At 40.2% G+C, this 19,054-nt stretch overlaps 1 protein-coding gene and 1 long non-coding RNA gene across 2 annotated transcripts; one reads left to right on the plus strand and one right to left on the minus strand.

The window, feature by feature from the left end:
* The first annotated feature begins 1,963 nt into the window (after nucleotides 1-1,963).
* Nucleotides 1,964-5,579, plus strand: LOC105045646 (scarecrow-like protein 9). Its single transcript, XM_010923999.4, has 3 exons — nucleotides 1,964-2,114; nucleotides 2,440-5,090; nucleotides 5,235-5,579. Exon 2 carries the CDS (start codon nucleotides 2,732-2,734, stop codon nucleotides 4,994-4,996), a length of 2,265 nt encoding a protein of 754 aa, XP_010922301.1. The 5' UTR covers nucleotides 1,964-2,114; nucleotides 2,440-2,731; the 3' UTR covers nucleotides 4,997-5,090; nucleotides 5,235-5,579.
* Nucleotides 5,580-6,484: 905 nt separating this feature from the next.
* LOC105045645 (uncharacterized) lies at nucleotides 6,485-17,158 on the minus strand. Its single transcript, XR_832096.2, has 5 exons — nucleotides 16,930-17,158; nucleotides 16,753-16,824; nucleotides 16,602-16,665; nucleotides 7,257-7,377; nucleotides 6,485-7,019 (listed from the first exon to the last, which is right to left on the minus strand). It is a non-coding gene; the product is annotated as an uncharacterized lncRNA (long non-coding RNA).
* Between the last annotated feature and the right edge of the window lie 1,896 nt (nucleotides 17,159-19,054).

Below are 19,054 nucleotides of genomic sequence, written 5' to 3' on the forward strand. Positions count from 1 at the left end.
TTTTTTCCATCCACGTGAAAAATTGGTGGCATAGGGTGGCGACGTGACCATAAAAAAATATCATTTTGAATAATATTTTTTATTATTTATATTATTTTAATAAATAAATTAAAAATTATATTATTTTTATAAATAAATTTTTTTAAATTAATTAAATAAAGTACTCCAAATCCACTGTCGGGTCACGTGTTCAGAAATCTGGTCTTATGTGTGGTCCGCAGTCCACATCAGGGGGACCAAGTGTCAACCACTACAACGGTGGAAATAGCCGAGTGGACGTTGTCTCGTTCTAGCTAGCAAGCCATAAAAAAGAAGACGATCGTCAAGAAGAGGTCCAGAGAGGCTGGAAGAACATCATTAATTTATTTGTTAGCTTGTTAATTGATGAGTAAATTTTCCGATGATATCACGTCATCATTATAATAAATTAATGGATAATAAAAAATAAATAAAAAATAAAAAAATAATATGAGATATTATCCATAAAAATTATTGAAATATATAAAAATCGATGAAATATAAAAATTCTTATTAATTTATTATAGATTTAATGTGATGTCATCATTGCAACGAATATTTTTTTGTAATTGATGACTGGTTTTCCGATTTCAATCAGCAGGATTGTTCGGTTTCCCTTCATGGTTTTGGATGCGTCTCTAAACGAACAAGGCTTTGAAATATCGCCCAGATATCCCAATGAGCAGTCGAAGCCTGAGAAAACGAAGCATTGACTAAACCAAGGAGTGGTTTGTCGGTTCGAGGCATACATGGTATGATGTAAATGATTCAAAATAAGTTTAAGAAAGAAAAACGCTGAAGGTTGCTTGGTGCCCACGGGATGATTGAACCATGCTAGGACCTCATGTGACACATTATACCAATATTCACTAAAAACGCAATCACTTTTTTCTTTTTTGTTGCTTTCCTAAGAGGAGCAAGACATGTAGGGTTCCAAGACTTGGCAGAAAATGCCAAATTTTAAAAAGATGTGATTCCCAACTACCAAAAAGCATTTCACTGGTGGGGCTATTTAGTAATTAAAAAAAAAATCCAACACAAAATATTTATACTTAGAATAGACGAATAGGTACTCTTTCTTTTTTTTTTTTTCTTTTTTTTTGTTCTTTTTTTTTTTTTTTGTGGTAAAGAATAGGTAGTTCCCTTTCCAAATTATGCCCTACGTCGTCGATAAGATTAAAATAGAAAAGTCGTACACTTTAACTTGATTAGTTCAATGTACTTTAAATAAAAAAAAAAAAAAGGACTTTGATGTGTTTTATTCTCGAAACCAATAATTATAATAAATAGTTGACAACTGATGAACGCTGGGATGCAAAAGAAGCCAGTCTATTGATTTGACAATTACCTCGCCCGGGCTTTCCATCTTCATAAACCAATGGCTATACTGATTAATCTGAATTCCTCGTCAGAATTGTTGTTGCAAAGGGCGAATGAAGGATTGAAAGAATGGTGGGTAAAAGAATGCAATCCCAAGAGAAAAATAAAAATAAAAAAATCTACCACCCTTATATCATTCACGTGCATGCAAGCCTTTCACAAACCATGCATCACAAATACGTCACTCCTCCTCTGGGTCCAATCTTGCAACGTGGACTTTACCAAAAAAAAAAAAAAAAAAAAAACTCTTGCTACGTGGTAGCCGAGATGGAGCACCAACAGTCGGATGGGAGCACCACTGACCGTCCGATCACCGTCCACGTACGAAGCAGCGTGTCGTGGCACGTGGCGAAAAGAAGCTTGCCGCTCAAGCTTGTGGCGAGGAAATGCAACTACTCGGGTCAAAATCGTAGTCGGTCACGTCGCCTCGCGCTCCAATCCAGCGGCGCGCGTCACCGGCGAAACGTTGAAACCACCGACGGTAGCCGGTGACGTTGTCCCCACGGTGCGCGTCGCGCGAAGGTTCCTTGCAGAAAAAGCAAATCGTTGGCAGGCAGATTTCTTGGAATATTTTATAAATGCGAGACTTGTTATTAATAAGCGATCCAAGGACCAGATGGTTCCTCCGCAAGAGTGGAGAGTCCCGGAGCCCTCCTCTTCTCTCCTCTTTTCTCCCCCTCCGTTCGTTCGTTTCTCCCGTCTAGGGTTCCAATAAGGTGCGTTGTTCTCCATCACTTCCTACTAGATTTCGATCGGTTTCTTTGGTTTCTTGCTTGAAATACTATCTCTCTTCCTGCAAAAATTGCTGCAAATTTGACGGATTTCGTGTTTGTTAGAGCAGATGATGTGGTTTTGATTTCTTGTTTCGATTGGTATTTCTTGGAAATCTCGATCCTCGTTGCATCTTCTTCCAGTGATCTTTCTTTGGATGATCTCGTGGTCTCATTTCGTCCAATTCCTGGGATTAATTTTGGATCTAGCGATGCTGTGTTTGTCCGTTATCATGGTTAGTGCATGAAATTTTACGCTCTTTATTTGCAGCTTACCAGAGATTCGTGATCCGCTAGCTAGAAGGGTTTGGAACACACCATCTCACCAGATTTTCTTAAATTTTTTGGGTGTTTTCGTGAGATAGCTTTAGATCTCCTCTCCTCTCCTCAATAGCCTTCCGATTTTTCCTCTGGTTCTGTGTCCCCATCCCTTTTTTTTTCTTTTTCCCTGTTTTATTGGTAGAAATCCGTAGTAAAAAATGGGTAGAAGGGGTGGGTTAAGGTTGAGGTTAGAATAGTAGTGATTTTTAAAGTTATAGGCTTTTAGGGTATCGCATAATTCGATGGTTATGGGGACGGGCATCCGTGACTTGCGAGGAACGACGAGTGGATTGACATACGAACACCCCTTCCATGACCAGACTTCCATCAATAATTTGAAGTCAGTAGGGCCACCCCCACCCATGTTAGAAAATGAGAGGTTCATCGACCTCCAAAACGTCCCCCAAACTTCCACTCTCTCCGGTCCCACATCCTCCATCCTCACCACAAGTGCCAATGCCTCATCCTCTGTGACTGCAAGCACGGAGTTGGATCCCGCGGAAGATGCGGAGCTTTTCTCCGACATAGTCCTCAGCTACATCAGCCAGATGCTTATGGAGGAGGACGTGGATGAAAAATTCGAGCACCCAGCTCTTCTAGCTGCGGAGAAGCCCTTCTATGATATCCTTGCCGAGAATAGTTCTCTTTCACCGGACCAGCCCCCTTTGTCTTCCAACCATAGTTCAGGTAGCCCTGATGATTCTTCCAATAACCACTATGGGAGTTCCAGTGGCTATGTTAGCAAAAATTTGGTGGTAGATAATAATAGCTGGCCCTATGATTCACTTGAGTATCAGCAGCTACAGACTCACCCTGCTCCTGTTGATTACTTCTCTCAGTCTTCATTTTCTTCCAGCAATATCGTAGAAGGATTAGATGAGACGCTGGCAAATACAGTTGCAGTTCCTGATCTCTTTTCTGAGAGCCAACCTGCTTGGGAACAGTTCAGGAGGGGAGTCGAGGAGGCGCGCAAGTTCCTCCCTAGCGAGGATAAGTTGGTGATCGATTTGGAGGCCAATGGTTTCTCTTTACCTCGGGAGGAAGTGAAGCAAGAGAATAAATTGGTCGAGGTCAAGGCAGAGAAGGAGGAGAGGCAGGGGTCGCGGGGTCGGAAGAATCCACATGGTGACGATTGGGAGTTGGAGGAGGGGAGAAGCAATAAACAGTCAGCTGTTTTCCCGGATCAGACCGTTCGTACCGACATGTTTGATAGGATCTTGCTGTATACCGGGGAGGCATGTTTAAAAGGTCCTTCTGAACTTCGAGCTGCAATGGAGAAGGAGGCGAGCAGAAGGTCTCAGAGCAACCAATCTAAAGGGTCCGGCGGTGGAAAGGGTCGCGGGAAGAGGCAACCTAAGAGGGAGGTGGTGGATCTTAGAACCATCCTCATCCACTGTGCTCAGGCTGTGGCAATCGACGATCGCCGGAATGCAAATGAACTACTGAAGCAGATCAGGCAGCACTCTTCCCCTTATGGAGATGCGACTCAGAGGCTGGCCCACTACTTCGCCGATGGGCTTCAGGCTCGCCTAGCTGGTACGGGGAGCGAAATCTACAATTCTCTGGTGGCGAAACGGAGTTGTACGGCGGACATCTTGAAGGCACATCATCTGTACATGTCTGCGTGCCCTTTTAAGAAGATCTCCCATTTCTTCTCCAGCCAGACCATTTTGAACGTAGCTGAGAAGGCGACGAGGGTGCACATAGTAGACTATGGCATCGGCTACGGCTTCCAATGGCCATGTTTCCTCCAACGCCTCTCTACCAGGCCTGGTGGGCCCCCGAGGCTTCGGATCACCGGTATTGATGAGCCCCAGCCAGGTTTCCGTCCGACGGAGCGGATCGAGGAGACGGGGCGTCGATTAGCTGATTACTGCCGGAGCTTCGACATTCCCTTCGAATACCACGCTATTGCAGCCAAATGGGAGACCATCCGAGTGGAGGATATCAACATTGATAAAGACGAGGTGCTCATCGTGAGCTGTCTGTTTCGGTTCAGGCATCTGATGGATGAGACTGTGGTGTTGGATAGCCCAAGAAATATGGTCCTGAATACCATTAGGAAGATGAATCCAGAGGTATTCATCAATGTGATCATGAACGGCTCGTACAGCGCTCCCTTCTTTGTCACGCGCTTTCGGGAAGCATTGTTCCACTTCTCGGCCTTGTTTGATATGCTCGAAACGAATGTGCCGCGGGAAGATGCTCAGAGGCAGCTGATCGAAAGGGACCTCTTCGGACGGGAGGTTCTTAATGTCATCGCCTGCGAAGGCTTGGAAAGGGTGGAGAGGCCTGAGACTTACAAACAGTGGCAGGTGAGGACCCTCCGGGCGGGGTTCACACAGCTTCCGCTGGACCCGGACATCGTGAAAAAATCCAGAGACAAGGTGAACGCAGGCTACCACAAGGATTTTATTGTAGATGAGGATGGCAAATGGCTGCTGCAGGGGTGGAAAGGGCGCATCATCTATGCCCTCTCCTCTTGGAAACCCAACCACGCTAGCTAGTCTCTTTCCGGAGACATGGTGCACCGTATGCTGTAAATGGAGACGCATGATCCACTAGTCTGTTTTACCTACAGACTGCTCTTGATGACTTATGGTAACCTCTTGGTTCTTAAAAACTGTTAGTTTAATAACCTGGATCTTTCTTCCATAGTTATTATTATTATTATTATTTTTATTTTTTTGTGTTTCCCGGTGCATGACTTGTTACGCCTTACAAGGACACTCGGTTATTACACAGGTGGCTGGGGCCTGGCTTTCAGAAAGAAGATGGTGGAAACTGTAGCTAGGAGCTGTTGAAGTAGATAACGGGAAGACCGAGGATTCCCAGAAACTTTCCTCGTGCAGTGGTCCCTATCACTGTTCGCTGATATGAAATTTTGTAGGTTGGTTTTGTATGATGTTATAAAGTGTGTTAGACCCTTTGATGAATGACGGATCAGATAGTGGTACCTTGACAAGAGATTTCTCTCTGACTGTACAATTTAACCTATTAGTGGCCCTGCTGCCAAATGGATGCCTGGTGGCGGATTCTGTAAAGATGCATGTGCTATATACATTCCATGCCCTGCTTTGATCATTGACATATCATCGTATCTGCTTGGTAGCTACTCCACCTAAAAGCATACATGTTTGATCTATGAGGTATAAGGTCATATCTACTTAATAGCAAGAGTTTTGTGCTTTGCTTTCATCCTCCTCGGTACGGCGGGTTATGCCTAGCTGGTTAAATGCGGAGTTCCAATGTGCCTGCATGGCGCACGAACCATCCTGACATAGAAAAACCTAGCAAGCCTCCGATAATTCAGATATGTTAGATGAAATATTAAATTTAACATGATAATCTGAGGTTTTAACAAAAAGCTCCCAAGATGAGGTCTCTTCCTCCGGGAAAACGCCCCCCTTCCCCAGGGCCACCCTTATGCGCAGGTTCGTTTAACTTGTCATTAAGTAGTCCCGCACCAACTTAACACAATGGCTGCTGTGAAAAGTGAAACTCCACGGTTGGCGCTCGTGGGGCACTTCGGCTGAAACCTCATGAGTACCATGACAGCAAATCCTCTCTAGAACCGTCTGAGCTTCCACATCATTTCCCACGATGATCATCTCTCCCAAGAATCATCGTCCAGCAAAGTCTGAAATACTAGGATAACGAGTCTTTCTCACTTAGCATGAGATGGAAAATCACAAAACGGATGACTACGTTTTGAATTTCTTCTCCTTTCATCCGTATAGCTGACTCAGGCCAACTAGCTCCCACAATCTGCCCTTTACTTATCCTGATGAAAAGCTTGAATTGACAAATATACCACACTTCATATAAAGGTAGTGGCCTCAGATAAAAGCATAGAAAGGCCGAATAAGTTACCAAATAAACATTGAATAGCATGGCAGGGGGTCTTTTTTTAATGTTAAACAATCAACCATTGCTCCCCAATAATCAAAAGGATAAGGCCTTCATAAGCAATATAACATACTGACACATTAGCATTGGCAAGACCCAATAATCAAAAGGATAAGGCCTTCATAAGCAATATAACATCTTGACACATTAGCATTGGCAAGACCACCAGTGAAAAATATCGTCCACCATCATGTCAATATTTCGTGAAAGTAGTTTGCTTGTCCCACTCAGGTGGTGGCTTGAGTCTGTGCCATTATCTAAACCATATATTCTATAATTTAAAGAGCTTTTCCAGCAATGTTAAGATCCAAAAGGAAAACCTGTAAGGAGCTTTCAATTTGGGATTACTACATGCTGGAGACATACACTTTCATGACAGTTCAGTAGTATAAAAGACCGTATCTGCCATGTCTTCATCAAGCCACTCCATGCCCAGAATAATAAATTATAACAGAAGGAAGAAAAATGCTAGGAATCTTTTCGGTGGTACTGATAGTCTATTGGCAAAGAGACAATGTGCATTGACACTCTCCATAAATCTCTAGTATTATAACTGCCTCATCTGTCATCACAATATCGCTCGCTTCATAAAGAAATATCAACATAGTGATCCAATTAGTTCTGCACAATACACCATGAAGATCAAGACAACATGATTCATTCAATCATCCATCAGGAATGCCACAAAATAATACTTAAGGGAGAACAGATGACACAAGGGCAAGCATATTTAAAATAGTCGAAACCCCACTTGCAGTTTAAAATTATGCATGATTCTATCAACTCGCCATGAGGGCCAATTGTATAGGTCATCAAATTAAATGCAATAAGTTACGTTAAAGAACAGCCAATGCTTACCTGATCTTCTGACTTTTCTCTGCAGATATAATATTGTTCTGGAGACTGGAATGATCTTCTGTGTTTGGTTCATACATGAGGTACTTGAGAAAGGTTTCTGCCCTCAACAATCTTTACAAATCTGCTCCCATAAATAGATGAATAGGTCGGGACTAATCAACAAAGTAACAACAAGAAGTGGGGCAAATTTAATGTTTAAATCTGCAGATAAACAGAAAAATTGAAGAGAAGTTTGATGATATTTATGCATCATGGTTCAAGGTCCGGCCAAATCTATTTCGCAGTATTAAATCTCATTACAGATAAAGCGGCAGAAAGAGAAGCTATCAAGCACTTGATAAAAAGCTTTCGAGACCTTAACATGGCACACTTGTTGTGTGTCAATGATTTCAATTATAGTCTGTGGTCTCAGTTCAAGTCCACATTGCTCGCTACCCCTTCTACCCATCCACCAAATCGAAAAAAAGAAAATACACACATGCACAGACATACAAATGCGTGCACACACACAAGGGGAAAACACAGACTGCTCCTATAATGGAAGAAAAAGCAAAACATGCATCTCAGAAAAAATAATTGGGAATATATTCTGCATGAACATCTCAACAAGTAAAACAGGATCATTAAACATAATCAGGAATATACAGTGCATGAACATCTCAACAAGTAAAACATACAGTCCATTATAAGTTCAACCAAAAAAAGGCAAGCATGCAAAACACACATCTCAGTAAAACAATTAGGAATATACAGTGCATGAACATCTCTACAAGTAGAATAAAATTATTGATAAGTAGTGAAAAAATAACTATCGAGCAAAGTCAATGATCGCTAATGAAGAAACAAAATGCATACATATTTTTTTTCAACTACTACAAAATATCTATCATTAATCAAAAGATTCTCCCTCATCAAATCACCTGGGAGGATTCAAATCCATGGCCACGAAAATGATGGAAATCCAATTTTGTCGCGTCGCTAAATAATAAAGTAGCGAGATTCACCTTTCAAATAAGTGATATATCATAAGCATAACCATCAAGCCTTTTGCCTTTAGGATAAATTACATGAACACCCTCTCAATTTTAGCCCAATATTTCACTTACAACCCCTCTACTTTAAAAAATATCAAACTACCCTTTCAAGTTTTCAAGATAATCCAAATGGTCCAGCCATTTATCTTCATTAATGGAATGATGTCATGTAACCATCACATAAGATCATTATTTTATAAAATGACCAAAATATCCTTCTCCAACTCCCTTCATCCTCCTTTCCGATTGCTCCCATCCTCTGCCGCTGACATCCCTCCTTCCTTCCTCCTCTTCAATTGCTCCTCTCCTCCATTGCCGATGTCCCTCCTCCCTCCTCTTTTCCCTCTCCCCTTCCTTCTTAACCCCTTCTCCTCTTCGTCGTTGTCCTCCTCCTCCAAACTCATCCTTGAGCCCTCCCCCTCCAATGACGGCTCCCTCCACCTCCATCCATTCATTACCGACGACCCCTCCTTTTTCCTTCTCTCCTTTCTCCTCACACACTTCTCCTTCTCATCCTTCTTCTCCTCCAAGCCTGCCCATAAGCCTTCCCCCTCCATGATGGTTCCTTCCATCTCCACCCATTTCTCATCGGCAATCCATCCTTTCCCTTTCCTTCCTCCTCATCCCTCTCTCCTCCTCATCATCTTCCTCCAAACCCATTCATGAGCCCTCCCCCTCTATGTTGACTCTCTCTATCTCCATCCTTTCCTCTCTGGCAACCCCTTCCCCCTCCCCTTCCTCCTCACCCTCTTCTTCTCCACTTTCTCCTCTTCCAATCCCACCCATAAGGCTTTCAATGCCACCCTCCCCCTCCATGCCGACCTCCGCAACCCTGCCCTCTCCCTCCATGATAACTCCCCCCGTCTCCATCCCTTTCTTGTCAGTGACCCCTCCTCCCCTTCTTTCTCACCCTCTTTTCCTTCTCGTTGTTTTTCTCCTCCAAGCCCATCCATAAGCCTTCTCCCTCTATGGTTGCTCCCTCCACCTCCATCCCTTCCTTGATGATGATCCCTCTTTCTCCCTCATCTTCCTCCTCACGCCTTCTCCTCTTCCTTCAATCCCGCCCACGATACTTTCGATGCCATCCTTCTCCTCCAAGCTGACTTTGGTGACCCCATTCTCCCCTTTTATGGTGGCTCCGCCACCTCCCCTTTTATGGTGGCTCTGCCACCTCCATCCTTTGCTCACCGACGACCTCTCCTATATGATTGAGGGATATTTTTATCCATTCAAATGATAAGCTAGCACCATTTGTTGGTAAGTGAACAGCAGGTCCATTTTGGAACATCTAAAAAACTTAAGGGGTATAAGTAAAATTGAGCTAAAGTTGAGAGGATGTTTCTGTAATTTATCCTTACCTTTATCCCAACAATTTAGAAGATAAAATGAACACTTATGACATTGCAAAGTTATTAGATGGTAAAAACTATACCAACAACTTAGCTAATGATCCAAGAGGATCCCCAGACTTAACATGGATTACTTTGACCACTACAAGTAGAGCTAGATAGGATACGTGAACAAAATCTGCCACAAAAGGAATTTGAATCTGTGCCAATTTTTAGGAAGCCATAACTTAATAATATGATGTCTGATTGAGATAATCCTTTTTTTTGAAATTGAGTATCTTTTCAAATCTACAACTTTGGGCCAGCCTCTTAGGGGGCTAAATCGGACTAAAATTTTATTATTTGGGCCTCGAAACAGACCGGTGAAATTGAAACTATCTTTTTCGAGAAAGACTTTGATTCGAGCTTATCTTCCACTTGGTGAAGAATTAGGTGGAGCAATAGAAGGCAAAGTTGATGAAGAAGTCAAGATCTATCTCTTGTAAAATTTTAGTATTTTTTGATAATTTTTTATGTTAATTATTTTTTAAAGATATAGTCCTATTCGAACTAAGATATAGTTCTATTCGAACTAGAAAGTATTAAAATTTGACGCCTCGAGATTCGATCCACAATAAGCTTACAGCGAGATTCAAGACGACGAATGGAGTCCAACGAACCCAAGAACAGTCCAAACGGAGTCCAGACGGAGAAACTGCGCACGAAAGAAGGCAAGAAGGTGGGCTGGTAGAGCCCACGGATGGCCGATGGGCCGGCAGAGGCCAACAGTGGTGCAGTCGGGCCGGCGGGCATGTGGTCCAGGCCCGACGCGTGGGCACGTAGTCAAGCGCATGGGACCGTGGTGTACCACGATCTATGGGGCGCTCCGTGGATCGAAGGATCGATTCTCAACCGTTTCTCGCGGTCTACGATGGACCGATGGACGTTTTTGCATGGTTTCTCACGGTCTACGGGGGTTTTCTTGGATTGAACACACGATCGAACAGCGCGGGCATGATTTTGGGCTTGATCGAGCGGTCTAGATGCTGATCAGGGGCATACAACACACGCTGAGGAGTGATCGAATGGCCCAGTGAGCGAGCGATCGTGATCCAACGGTGAAATGGCTTGCTGTATGCTATCAAGAGTCCAAATTTGTGTAGGAATCGATCTGAGGCCTTTAAAGGCACCTGTGGACGATCAAAGAGCTGTGGCCTGGCTTTGGTGTTCGATAGAAACTCGAGAGAGGCGGCAGTAGTTGCAGACCGTGTGGTGGTTCGACGGAGAGCAGAGGTACAGGTACCTCGGACAGACTGTCACACAGTGGTAGTTCCAAAGGTTCAAAAATCTTAGATTCTAGTGAGAGCTTTATAAAGGTAGCTTCTAGTTGAGAGAGATTGTGTACAAAGATTGGGAGTGTGAGGATCTCCTCTTATACTTGTTCTTTTTCATAGTGAAACTTTGCATGCCTCGTGGAGGTAAGCCTTGGGCTGATTCACGTACTTGATTTTTTTCTCTTGTTTTGTATTTATTTTTCTTTCTTTCTTTCTTTTGCTGATCAAGTGCAACGCGAGTGGTATCGAGAAGGTCCTATAGTGATAGTGTCCTGACCAGACATCCCCAACAGGAAGAAAAATCCAACTCAAATTATTTAAGGGCAGACATCATTCTAGAAGCTAAGAAAATAAATCTAATCTAAATTGTGTAAGGGCGGATTTCACAATTATAAATATGGATTATCTACCTCGGTTTATAGAGATAGAAAAAAAATCAATGAAAGAAAAGGGGATCTAAGCCCTACTTCCAAAAATCTCCTCTTTTTCTATCTTTTTTTTATAAGATTTTAGTTGAGTGGGTTGAAAAAAATATTCTTTCTCCCCAATTGGATCAAGTTGGTGTCAGAATATTGATTCTCTACAATTGTAGGGCCCTTAGCTCATGGTCCAAACATACAAAAAAACACAAGCAATCAGGAGAGAGGCTATCCATACTTCAAGTACATAAAAGGACAAAAATGAGTATAGCTGCTAGTTCTTCTTTGAGAGATGATGAAATGAAATGACATCTCACACAACTGTAGGAGAAGATTGCCTAACTCATCGAGATCGTCTCTAGATTAACGACACCTTCAATGCAAGCACAAGCATCTACAACTGTTACAATGTCTCCTACGTTTGGAGATAAAGATCCACCATCCAGTAAGAAGGATGAGCAATCTAAAAGTATGCAAAATCTATCTTCAAATATTTAAAGTTGGAGCTCGAGTCGAGATCTCCATATACAATAAGACTGTTGATGCAAAAGATTAGATAATTGGCTAGACTAGTTAGAGACCTACTTTACTATATATAGATACTCCAGCATCCAGAAGATAGCTTTTACCCATCTCAAATTTTCTAGCTATGCTTTAAGGGGTGAAATTCGTGTATGAGAAACAATGACGTTATAATACGACATGGAGCAAATTCAAAGGCCGAATCAAGAGGCAGTTTTATCCAATTGGCCACAAAAAAAATTGATGGTCAAGAGGCAATACCTACAACAGAAGTATGATAAATTTGTCGAGGACTATACCAAGTTCAACAAATAAACAGTCTCCATCGACAATCATACAATTTTCATGAGATATGTTGGAGATCTTGACGAGAGCATTTGAATGGAGCTAAAGCTCTTCAAAGTTGAAGATATCAGCAAGGCTCGCATAAAGGCTATAGGGATTGAGGAGAAGAATCAGCCTAGGGAAGGCAAGGAGGGAAACAAGTTCAAAAAAAGCAGCAAAAATTTAGGATAGAAAGATAAGTAAAAAACACGTTAACATGGTTCAAAAAAATTACTGCAATCACTATAACATTCACGAACACACCAAGGAGCAGTGTTGAAAACTTCACCACCAAGTTACATCCCAAGAGGAGGAAGCCAAAGAATGATGATTCCGAGAATAACGAGATGGTAGTCCTCAATGTTGTAGAGGTTGAAGAGCTGTTTGAATTCAAGCAAGCAAACTCCAAATGGAGCTTAATGATGAAGAAACCCAAAACAGTAACTGAGACAAATCTGAAGGCACGATAGAAACTCTTCCATTTGAATATCCAGATGAAGCAAAGGATCATCAAGACTATTGTAGATCCTGAAAACTAGAAGAATCTCATCTCTGAAAATCTAGTTCAGAAGCTGAGGTTGCAGACCAAGTCTCACCTACATCCTTACCCTCTTAGTTGGATTCAAAAAAATGTTGAGTTGAAGAACACCAAATAATGCACTTTCAAGTTCGTCATAACCGAGAGGTATATTGACGAGGTAACTTATTAAGTAGTTCCTCTAGATGTTTGTCAAATTATTCTTAGGAGCTCATACCTTTGGGATCAAGATGCAGTTTTCTACAGACGATAGAGAAAGTATCATCTCGTAAAGGATGGGAAGGGATGACCAAAATCTTCAAAATGCAAGACAATGTAAACCATATGACTGCTGCTCAGGTAAAGCAACTTGTTAATACTTGCAACAACTTCGCGATGATAATACAAGAAGCCAATGCTACTCGTGAGAGACTCAGCTCTCGTCTTTGATTTCACTAACTGATTAATCGAAATCGAGATCAAACAAGAGTCATCATAGTCATCGTTGACAACAAGGATGTCAAAGATCATCCTTACCATAGGTCCAGATATAGGAGCAAATCAAGTAATCTGCTGAGATCCGAGAGTAAAGAAGAGAAAAGCCAGAAATCATGTTTGAGCTAGATAGTTCAACCATGAAATAAATAAGCAGGCGTTTCCCCAACTTCAGTTCTGATTTAGCAAGAGCTAAATCCTCTAAATAGGGAAGCTCTGATCTAAGAAAATTTTCAAACTTGATGTGGATCATTTTGGGCACTACAGACAGGGTTGGATAGAGTCCAAAAGCAAGATCCACCACATCAGAAAGTCAAATCACGTGCCAAACTTTAAAAAGCTATGATTTAGTCATACGATGTCTGATTGAGATGATTTTTTTTTAAATTAGATATCTTTTCAAAATCTACAACTTTAGGCCAACCTCCTAGAGGACTAAATTGGATTAAAATTCCATCGTTCGAATCTCGAAACAAGCTGGTCAAATCAAAACTTTTTTCGAGAAAGATTTTCATCGGAGATTATCTTCTACTCTGTAAAGAATAAGGTGGAGCGATAAAAGATAAATTTGATGTCAAAAGTGAAATCCATCTCTCATAGAATTTTAATATTTTTTCATGATTTTTTATATTAATCATGTTATTTTTAGAGATCTAATCTTATTTGAACTAGGAAGAGGAATCCGACCAAAATTGTTTAAGGATGGACATCTTTCTAGAAGCTAAAAAGAGAAATCCAACCAAAATTATGCAAGAGCGGATCTTACCATTATAAATAGGGACTATGCACCTCGATTTATGGAGATAGAGAAAAAACAATGAAACAAAAAAAAGGGACTTATATCCTATTTTTAAAAATCTTCTCTTTTCTTCTACCTTTTTTTATGAGATTCGATTTAAGTGGGTTGAAGAAAATCTTTTTTCTCCTTAATTGGATCAGTTAATGCCAATATCAAATGATTGAAAACTATATTTTCTTTTTTTTGATAATAAAAATTGTATTTTCCTTTTGATGTGTTTGAACTTGTAGTTATTAGCTTGTTAATAATGTTTGAGATGTATTTAGTACTAGTTGACCAATGTTTAAGATAAGAGACTTTGCTGGGGGCATTTCAGAATAGAGATTAAATTCAAAGTAGAAAAAAAAAATGAGAGGCTTTCATTTGAAAAAGATGAATATCCTAACAACAAGGTCTAACAAATTCTTAAAACCTAGATCTGCCCAAACCTATTTTTTCCTGATTTTCTGGACTTAAACAGCTTGCAATTGGTGAGGTTCTCGGGGCATTAGCTTGTCTCTTGGCGTGAGGATCAAGGTGGTTCCACATTAGGTGGCCACGGACATAGGTCAGAGGAGAAGAATGGATAGAGTAAAGAAGAAATTAGAAAGGACGACAACGTAGTTGCTTTTACATTGGGATAAGATCATAGGATCAGGCAGGTAATATCCCACCAAGGTCCAAGTTTCTTCCCTAACAAGTTCCTACAATACTCATACACACTATGCATTAAGAGCATTGGATTATTCCCTTTTCTTTCAGTCGGGGAGGCAGGGGGGGTTGTTGTTCCCTTCTAGTTTTGATGTCGCAATATCACTGATAATATAAATTGTTTTTTGTATCTTTTCTTTCTTTGACTTCTCTTGAAGTATACTTTGATTTTAATGCTTATTTTGCTGCTTTCCACAAAGATATGTGAGAGGGTTTGGGGGATGGAGGACTGATGGGCATGTTTAGACTTCTAATCAAACAAATTAATCTCTGCACCTGGAAACACAATCATTAGTCCGGCAGATCAAAAGCTCCTACATGGTTGTTTGCCTCACTTTAGTGTCATCTCCACCCACAACTCTCTCTTAAGAAACTTTTTTTACCTGTATAAAACTGTAATAGAACACAACAATGGAAAGACATTTAAACCATGTTATTCTTATGACCAGGAAAACACTAACTATTTAATGCACAGCTTCAATTGCAAGCCATTCAACAATCAACTATCAGTTTACAAAGGGGGCTTTCGCCTCAATAAACATTCAATCATAATTACTTGAAAGGTAAAAAAAGAACAACAAATAGGCATAAGACAGAAACATATAACATCTATTCATCAAGATTTGTAGATAAAAGAACTTGCTACTGGAATCTATGCATGGATACTATATTTAAAGTTATGCTGGACATAAAGGAATAAATTGATGAAAAACATCCAGCAAAGCATGAATGCAAAGCTTCACCCCTTGAAGGAAACATCTTTACTCCATTATTTTGTAATCATGTTTTTAACTATTTATAGAACCATAATCATGAAGATATTAACATAGCTGTGCTCTAGCACATTACCAGAATGATAATGACTGCATCTTCCTGAGCAGATAGCAGCGACATAAACTCAGAAAAGGCAATTTTTAGAAGTATGAAAATTTATTTCATAATACTCAACAAGTGCAAAATAAGCATCTGGAAATGGGTGCAATATGGAATTCTTTAGCATCCAATGCATTCAAGTTTTCTAGCATAAGAAAATTGGATTTTGGAATATATTTATATGCTCATGTGTGGTACACTTACATGTTACAATTAAAGAACCAAGAATATGGCAAAACAAATTAATAAAGAACAATTAAATTTTCAGTGTACAAGCACTATGTACCTGGTTTGCATTTACATTGAAGTTTCTACACTTTTCAATTTTAGATAATAGCATCTTATCGATGAGATCACAACTTAAAGGCCACCAATTAAACAAAATGACAACTGTGATCATGTTCCAAAAAAGACACCAAGAGGGTCGCAATGGCAGATACGCCAAGCTGTGAGGATTGTACCCTTTACAATGCCATACTTTTTACATGCCTGCATCGAGTACCCGCTGCAAGTTGTTACATACCGACAGCTTGATGGCAGAAGTGGTGATATCTCTCCTATTTATAAATACTCTAAAGTTAGCAAGTCAAAAAACTCAAAAGATAACCTTGTTCCAATTCTCAGAGAAAGACACACACACACACACACAGGTCATGCTGTCCAGAAATTATATAATGTTTAAGACAGAGATACTGAAATCTCATCAGAGGATCCTTAACTCATTGCAAAATTTCAGGGTTGAAAAATGCTGCTCTGGCAGTACGTACACATCTAAAATGCCTTGCTTCGCATTCTACATGTCACAAACGTTCAAATATACTATACACATAATTTTACAACACTTAAATATATATAAAATATTTTGCGCCAATAATCCAGGGATTACCATAATTCATTCTTTAGAAGAAAGATACTGCAATTAAGATACCAAGAACGCTATGTAACTTCTGTGACACCAAGAAGCCTCATCTATCCGTGATGATAATAACACCAGGATACAGGAACCCTACCTTACTTTTGCAAAATTTCAACATGGACAATGCCGCTCTAACCCCAAATCCGTAACCTCCTCATCTGAGAATCCGCAAAACAGAACAACGTAATCAACAAACTGAAAAATAAAGGACTACAACAGGAGATAAGAAGAGAAGAAGAACAAACCAAAGCCCTCCCTTCCACCGCCTTCTGATCCGAATCCTCCTCCGCACCATCAGCAGACGACAATCGAACTCGCTGCATTTCATTAGAAAGAAAGACGGTTAAAATAGAAGAAGATGATGAAGAAAAATTATGAAAGGCTTCGAGATCGAGTATAGGAGCCAGGGTTTGGTGAATTACGGGAGGCAGATGAAAGGGAGCGCGGCCTAGGGTTCTAAGAGAGAGCCGAAGGGCGTCATTGCTTCGTCCGAGGAGGATTTTGGAGAGATTGGGAAGAGTTCGTGAGGAGGGAGACGGACTCGGGGAGCCTGGGAGGGGAACAAAAGCCGACGGGGAACGTCATCGGCGTCGAGCTCCAGTGTTCAGCTAGGTCGGCCGACTACTTTTCTCTTTGGGCTATAGCACGACAATAAGAGGTTCTTGGGTCAAGCCCAAGCCCATTCATTATTTCCTTCCCTCTCCCCACAGGCCACAACCTGTCAATACCTTGATGGGACCCAGAAATGACATAGCTCATCGAATGGTCGCACGCAAGAAGAGAAATTCTTTGTGCATCATAGAAAATCTAACGTGAAGCGCATCTCTTTATATAAATAATCCATCTGATCATTATTTTTTTAATATATATTTAATATTTATAATTTTATTTTTTTATTTAAAAATTTTATATAATAAAAATAATTTTATCTTTCAAAAAAAAATTATGACATATCATAACTTTTTATACGTAGGATGCCATAATGTAGCCTAAAAAATTATAATATCCTATGCATATTATGACATCCTGCATTAAATTATGATTTTCTGCATGCAGATTGTCATAATATGACCTAAGATGTCATAATATGGAAGGCATATTTTTGTCCAACTATTTTCCAATACGCATTTAATGCTTGCAGTTTTACTTTTTCGTTTGAAAATTTTGAATGATGAAAATGACCATATTCTTTGAAGAAAATTATGATATCCTGTGCATATTATGACATCCTACATTATATTATGACATCTTATGGAAAAAAATTATAACTTTCTGGACACATAATATCATAATATGGACATAGGATGTCATAATTTTTTTAAAGAATAAGAGCATTTTCGTCATTCAAAATTTTAAACGAAAAAGTAAAGTTAGAGGTATTAAAAGCACGTTAAAAAGCAGTGAATACCTAGACCAATCGGATAAAGCAGTGCACTCCACGTTGGATTTTCTACACTGTCCACGGTGCACAAAAAATTTCCCCACGCTAGGATGACCATCCATTTGCACTGGGCCTCCTAGGATCAAGCCCAAGGCCATTTCCATCCTCCCACTGGGCCATTCCAAGCCCAGGGTTGCATTTGATGGTTGTGCATCTTCTTTTGTAATCGGATGGCCAATGTCGCATTTGATGATCTTCCCTTGCAGAACATGTGATTCTTGATCCATACTTTGGTTGTATATTTTTTTTGCTGCAGCAGGCCTCATGGGTTGCAAGCCGAAAGATATTTCATCTTTCAACTAAAACCCCCCTCCTCATGCATTCTCTCTTCAGCTAATACTAAAAAGACATACCAAAGATAAAGAGTATATTAGTTTCCTATACTTAACGATTTATGAAGTCTCACTAGAAAAATTTATTTAATTTCAAACGTCTTATTGGTGTAGGGTCATAATCATCCATTAAGTGTCACTTTTTTATTCAGCAGCTTTTTAAGATTAATTCGGATGATAAAAACATAGTGACAAGGAAAACCTAATCTCGAGCACCTAAACAGATGAGCAGAATATGTTCATTCATGAAATTATTCATCCACTCGAATCAGTCATGTGGATAGCATGTGGTAGAAACAAAATACATCCATTAAATACTCTTTCTTTCTTAAAAAAACTATGTGCATATATGAACTAAATAATTAAAATATATTTAGAGAAAAATGAAAAAAAAATCAATCATTTGATCTAATCACGGTCGTCAATCAAGTACATCTTTTTCTGGAACTAGTCATATGCATGTCATTTGGCAAATGTCAATTCTCTATCCTTTTCTGGCTGTAGATGTATGGTCAACATCCTCAAAGTGAGACCAATAGGCTGCAAGCAACATACCCGGAGCCATGCATCACAGAGTGGCTCTCCAGAAAACTAGAATATAATGCACCTTTATCAGTGTTCAGGTTCTGTGATCCCAGGTTCAAAGGAAGAAGATGACTTATTTCGTGTTGCCCACAGTCCATACTAGCATCAAGGACGTGCGAGAGTGTTAGTAATTAAAATTTGCACTTCTGAATGAACAGTTGAGAATTGTTTTGTGTGTGTGTGTGTGTG

This window comes from Elaeis guineensis, chromosome 5 (genome assembly GCF_000442705.2).
Source record: "Elaeis guineensis isolate ETL-2024a chromosome 5, EG11, whole genome shotgun sequence".
Lineage (NCBI taxonomy): Eukaryota > Viridiplantae > Streptophyta > Magnoliopsida > Arecales > Arecaceae > Elaeis > Elaeis guineensis.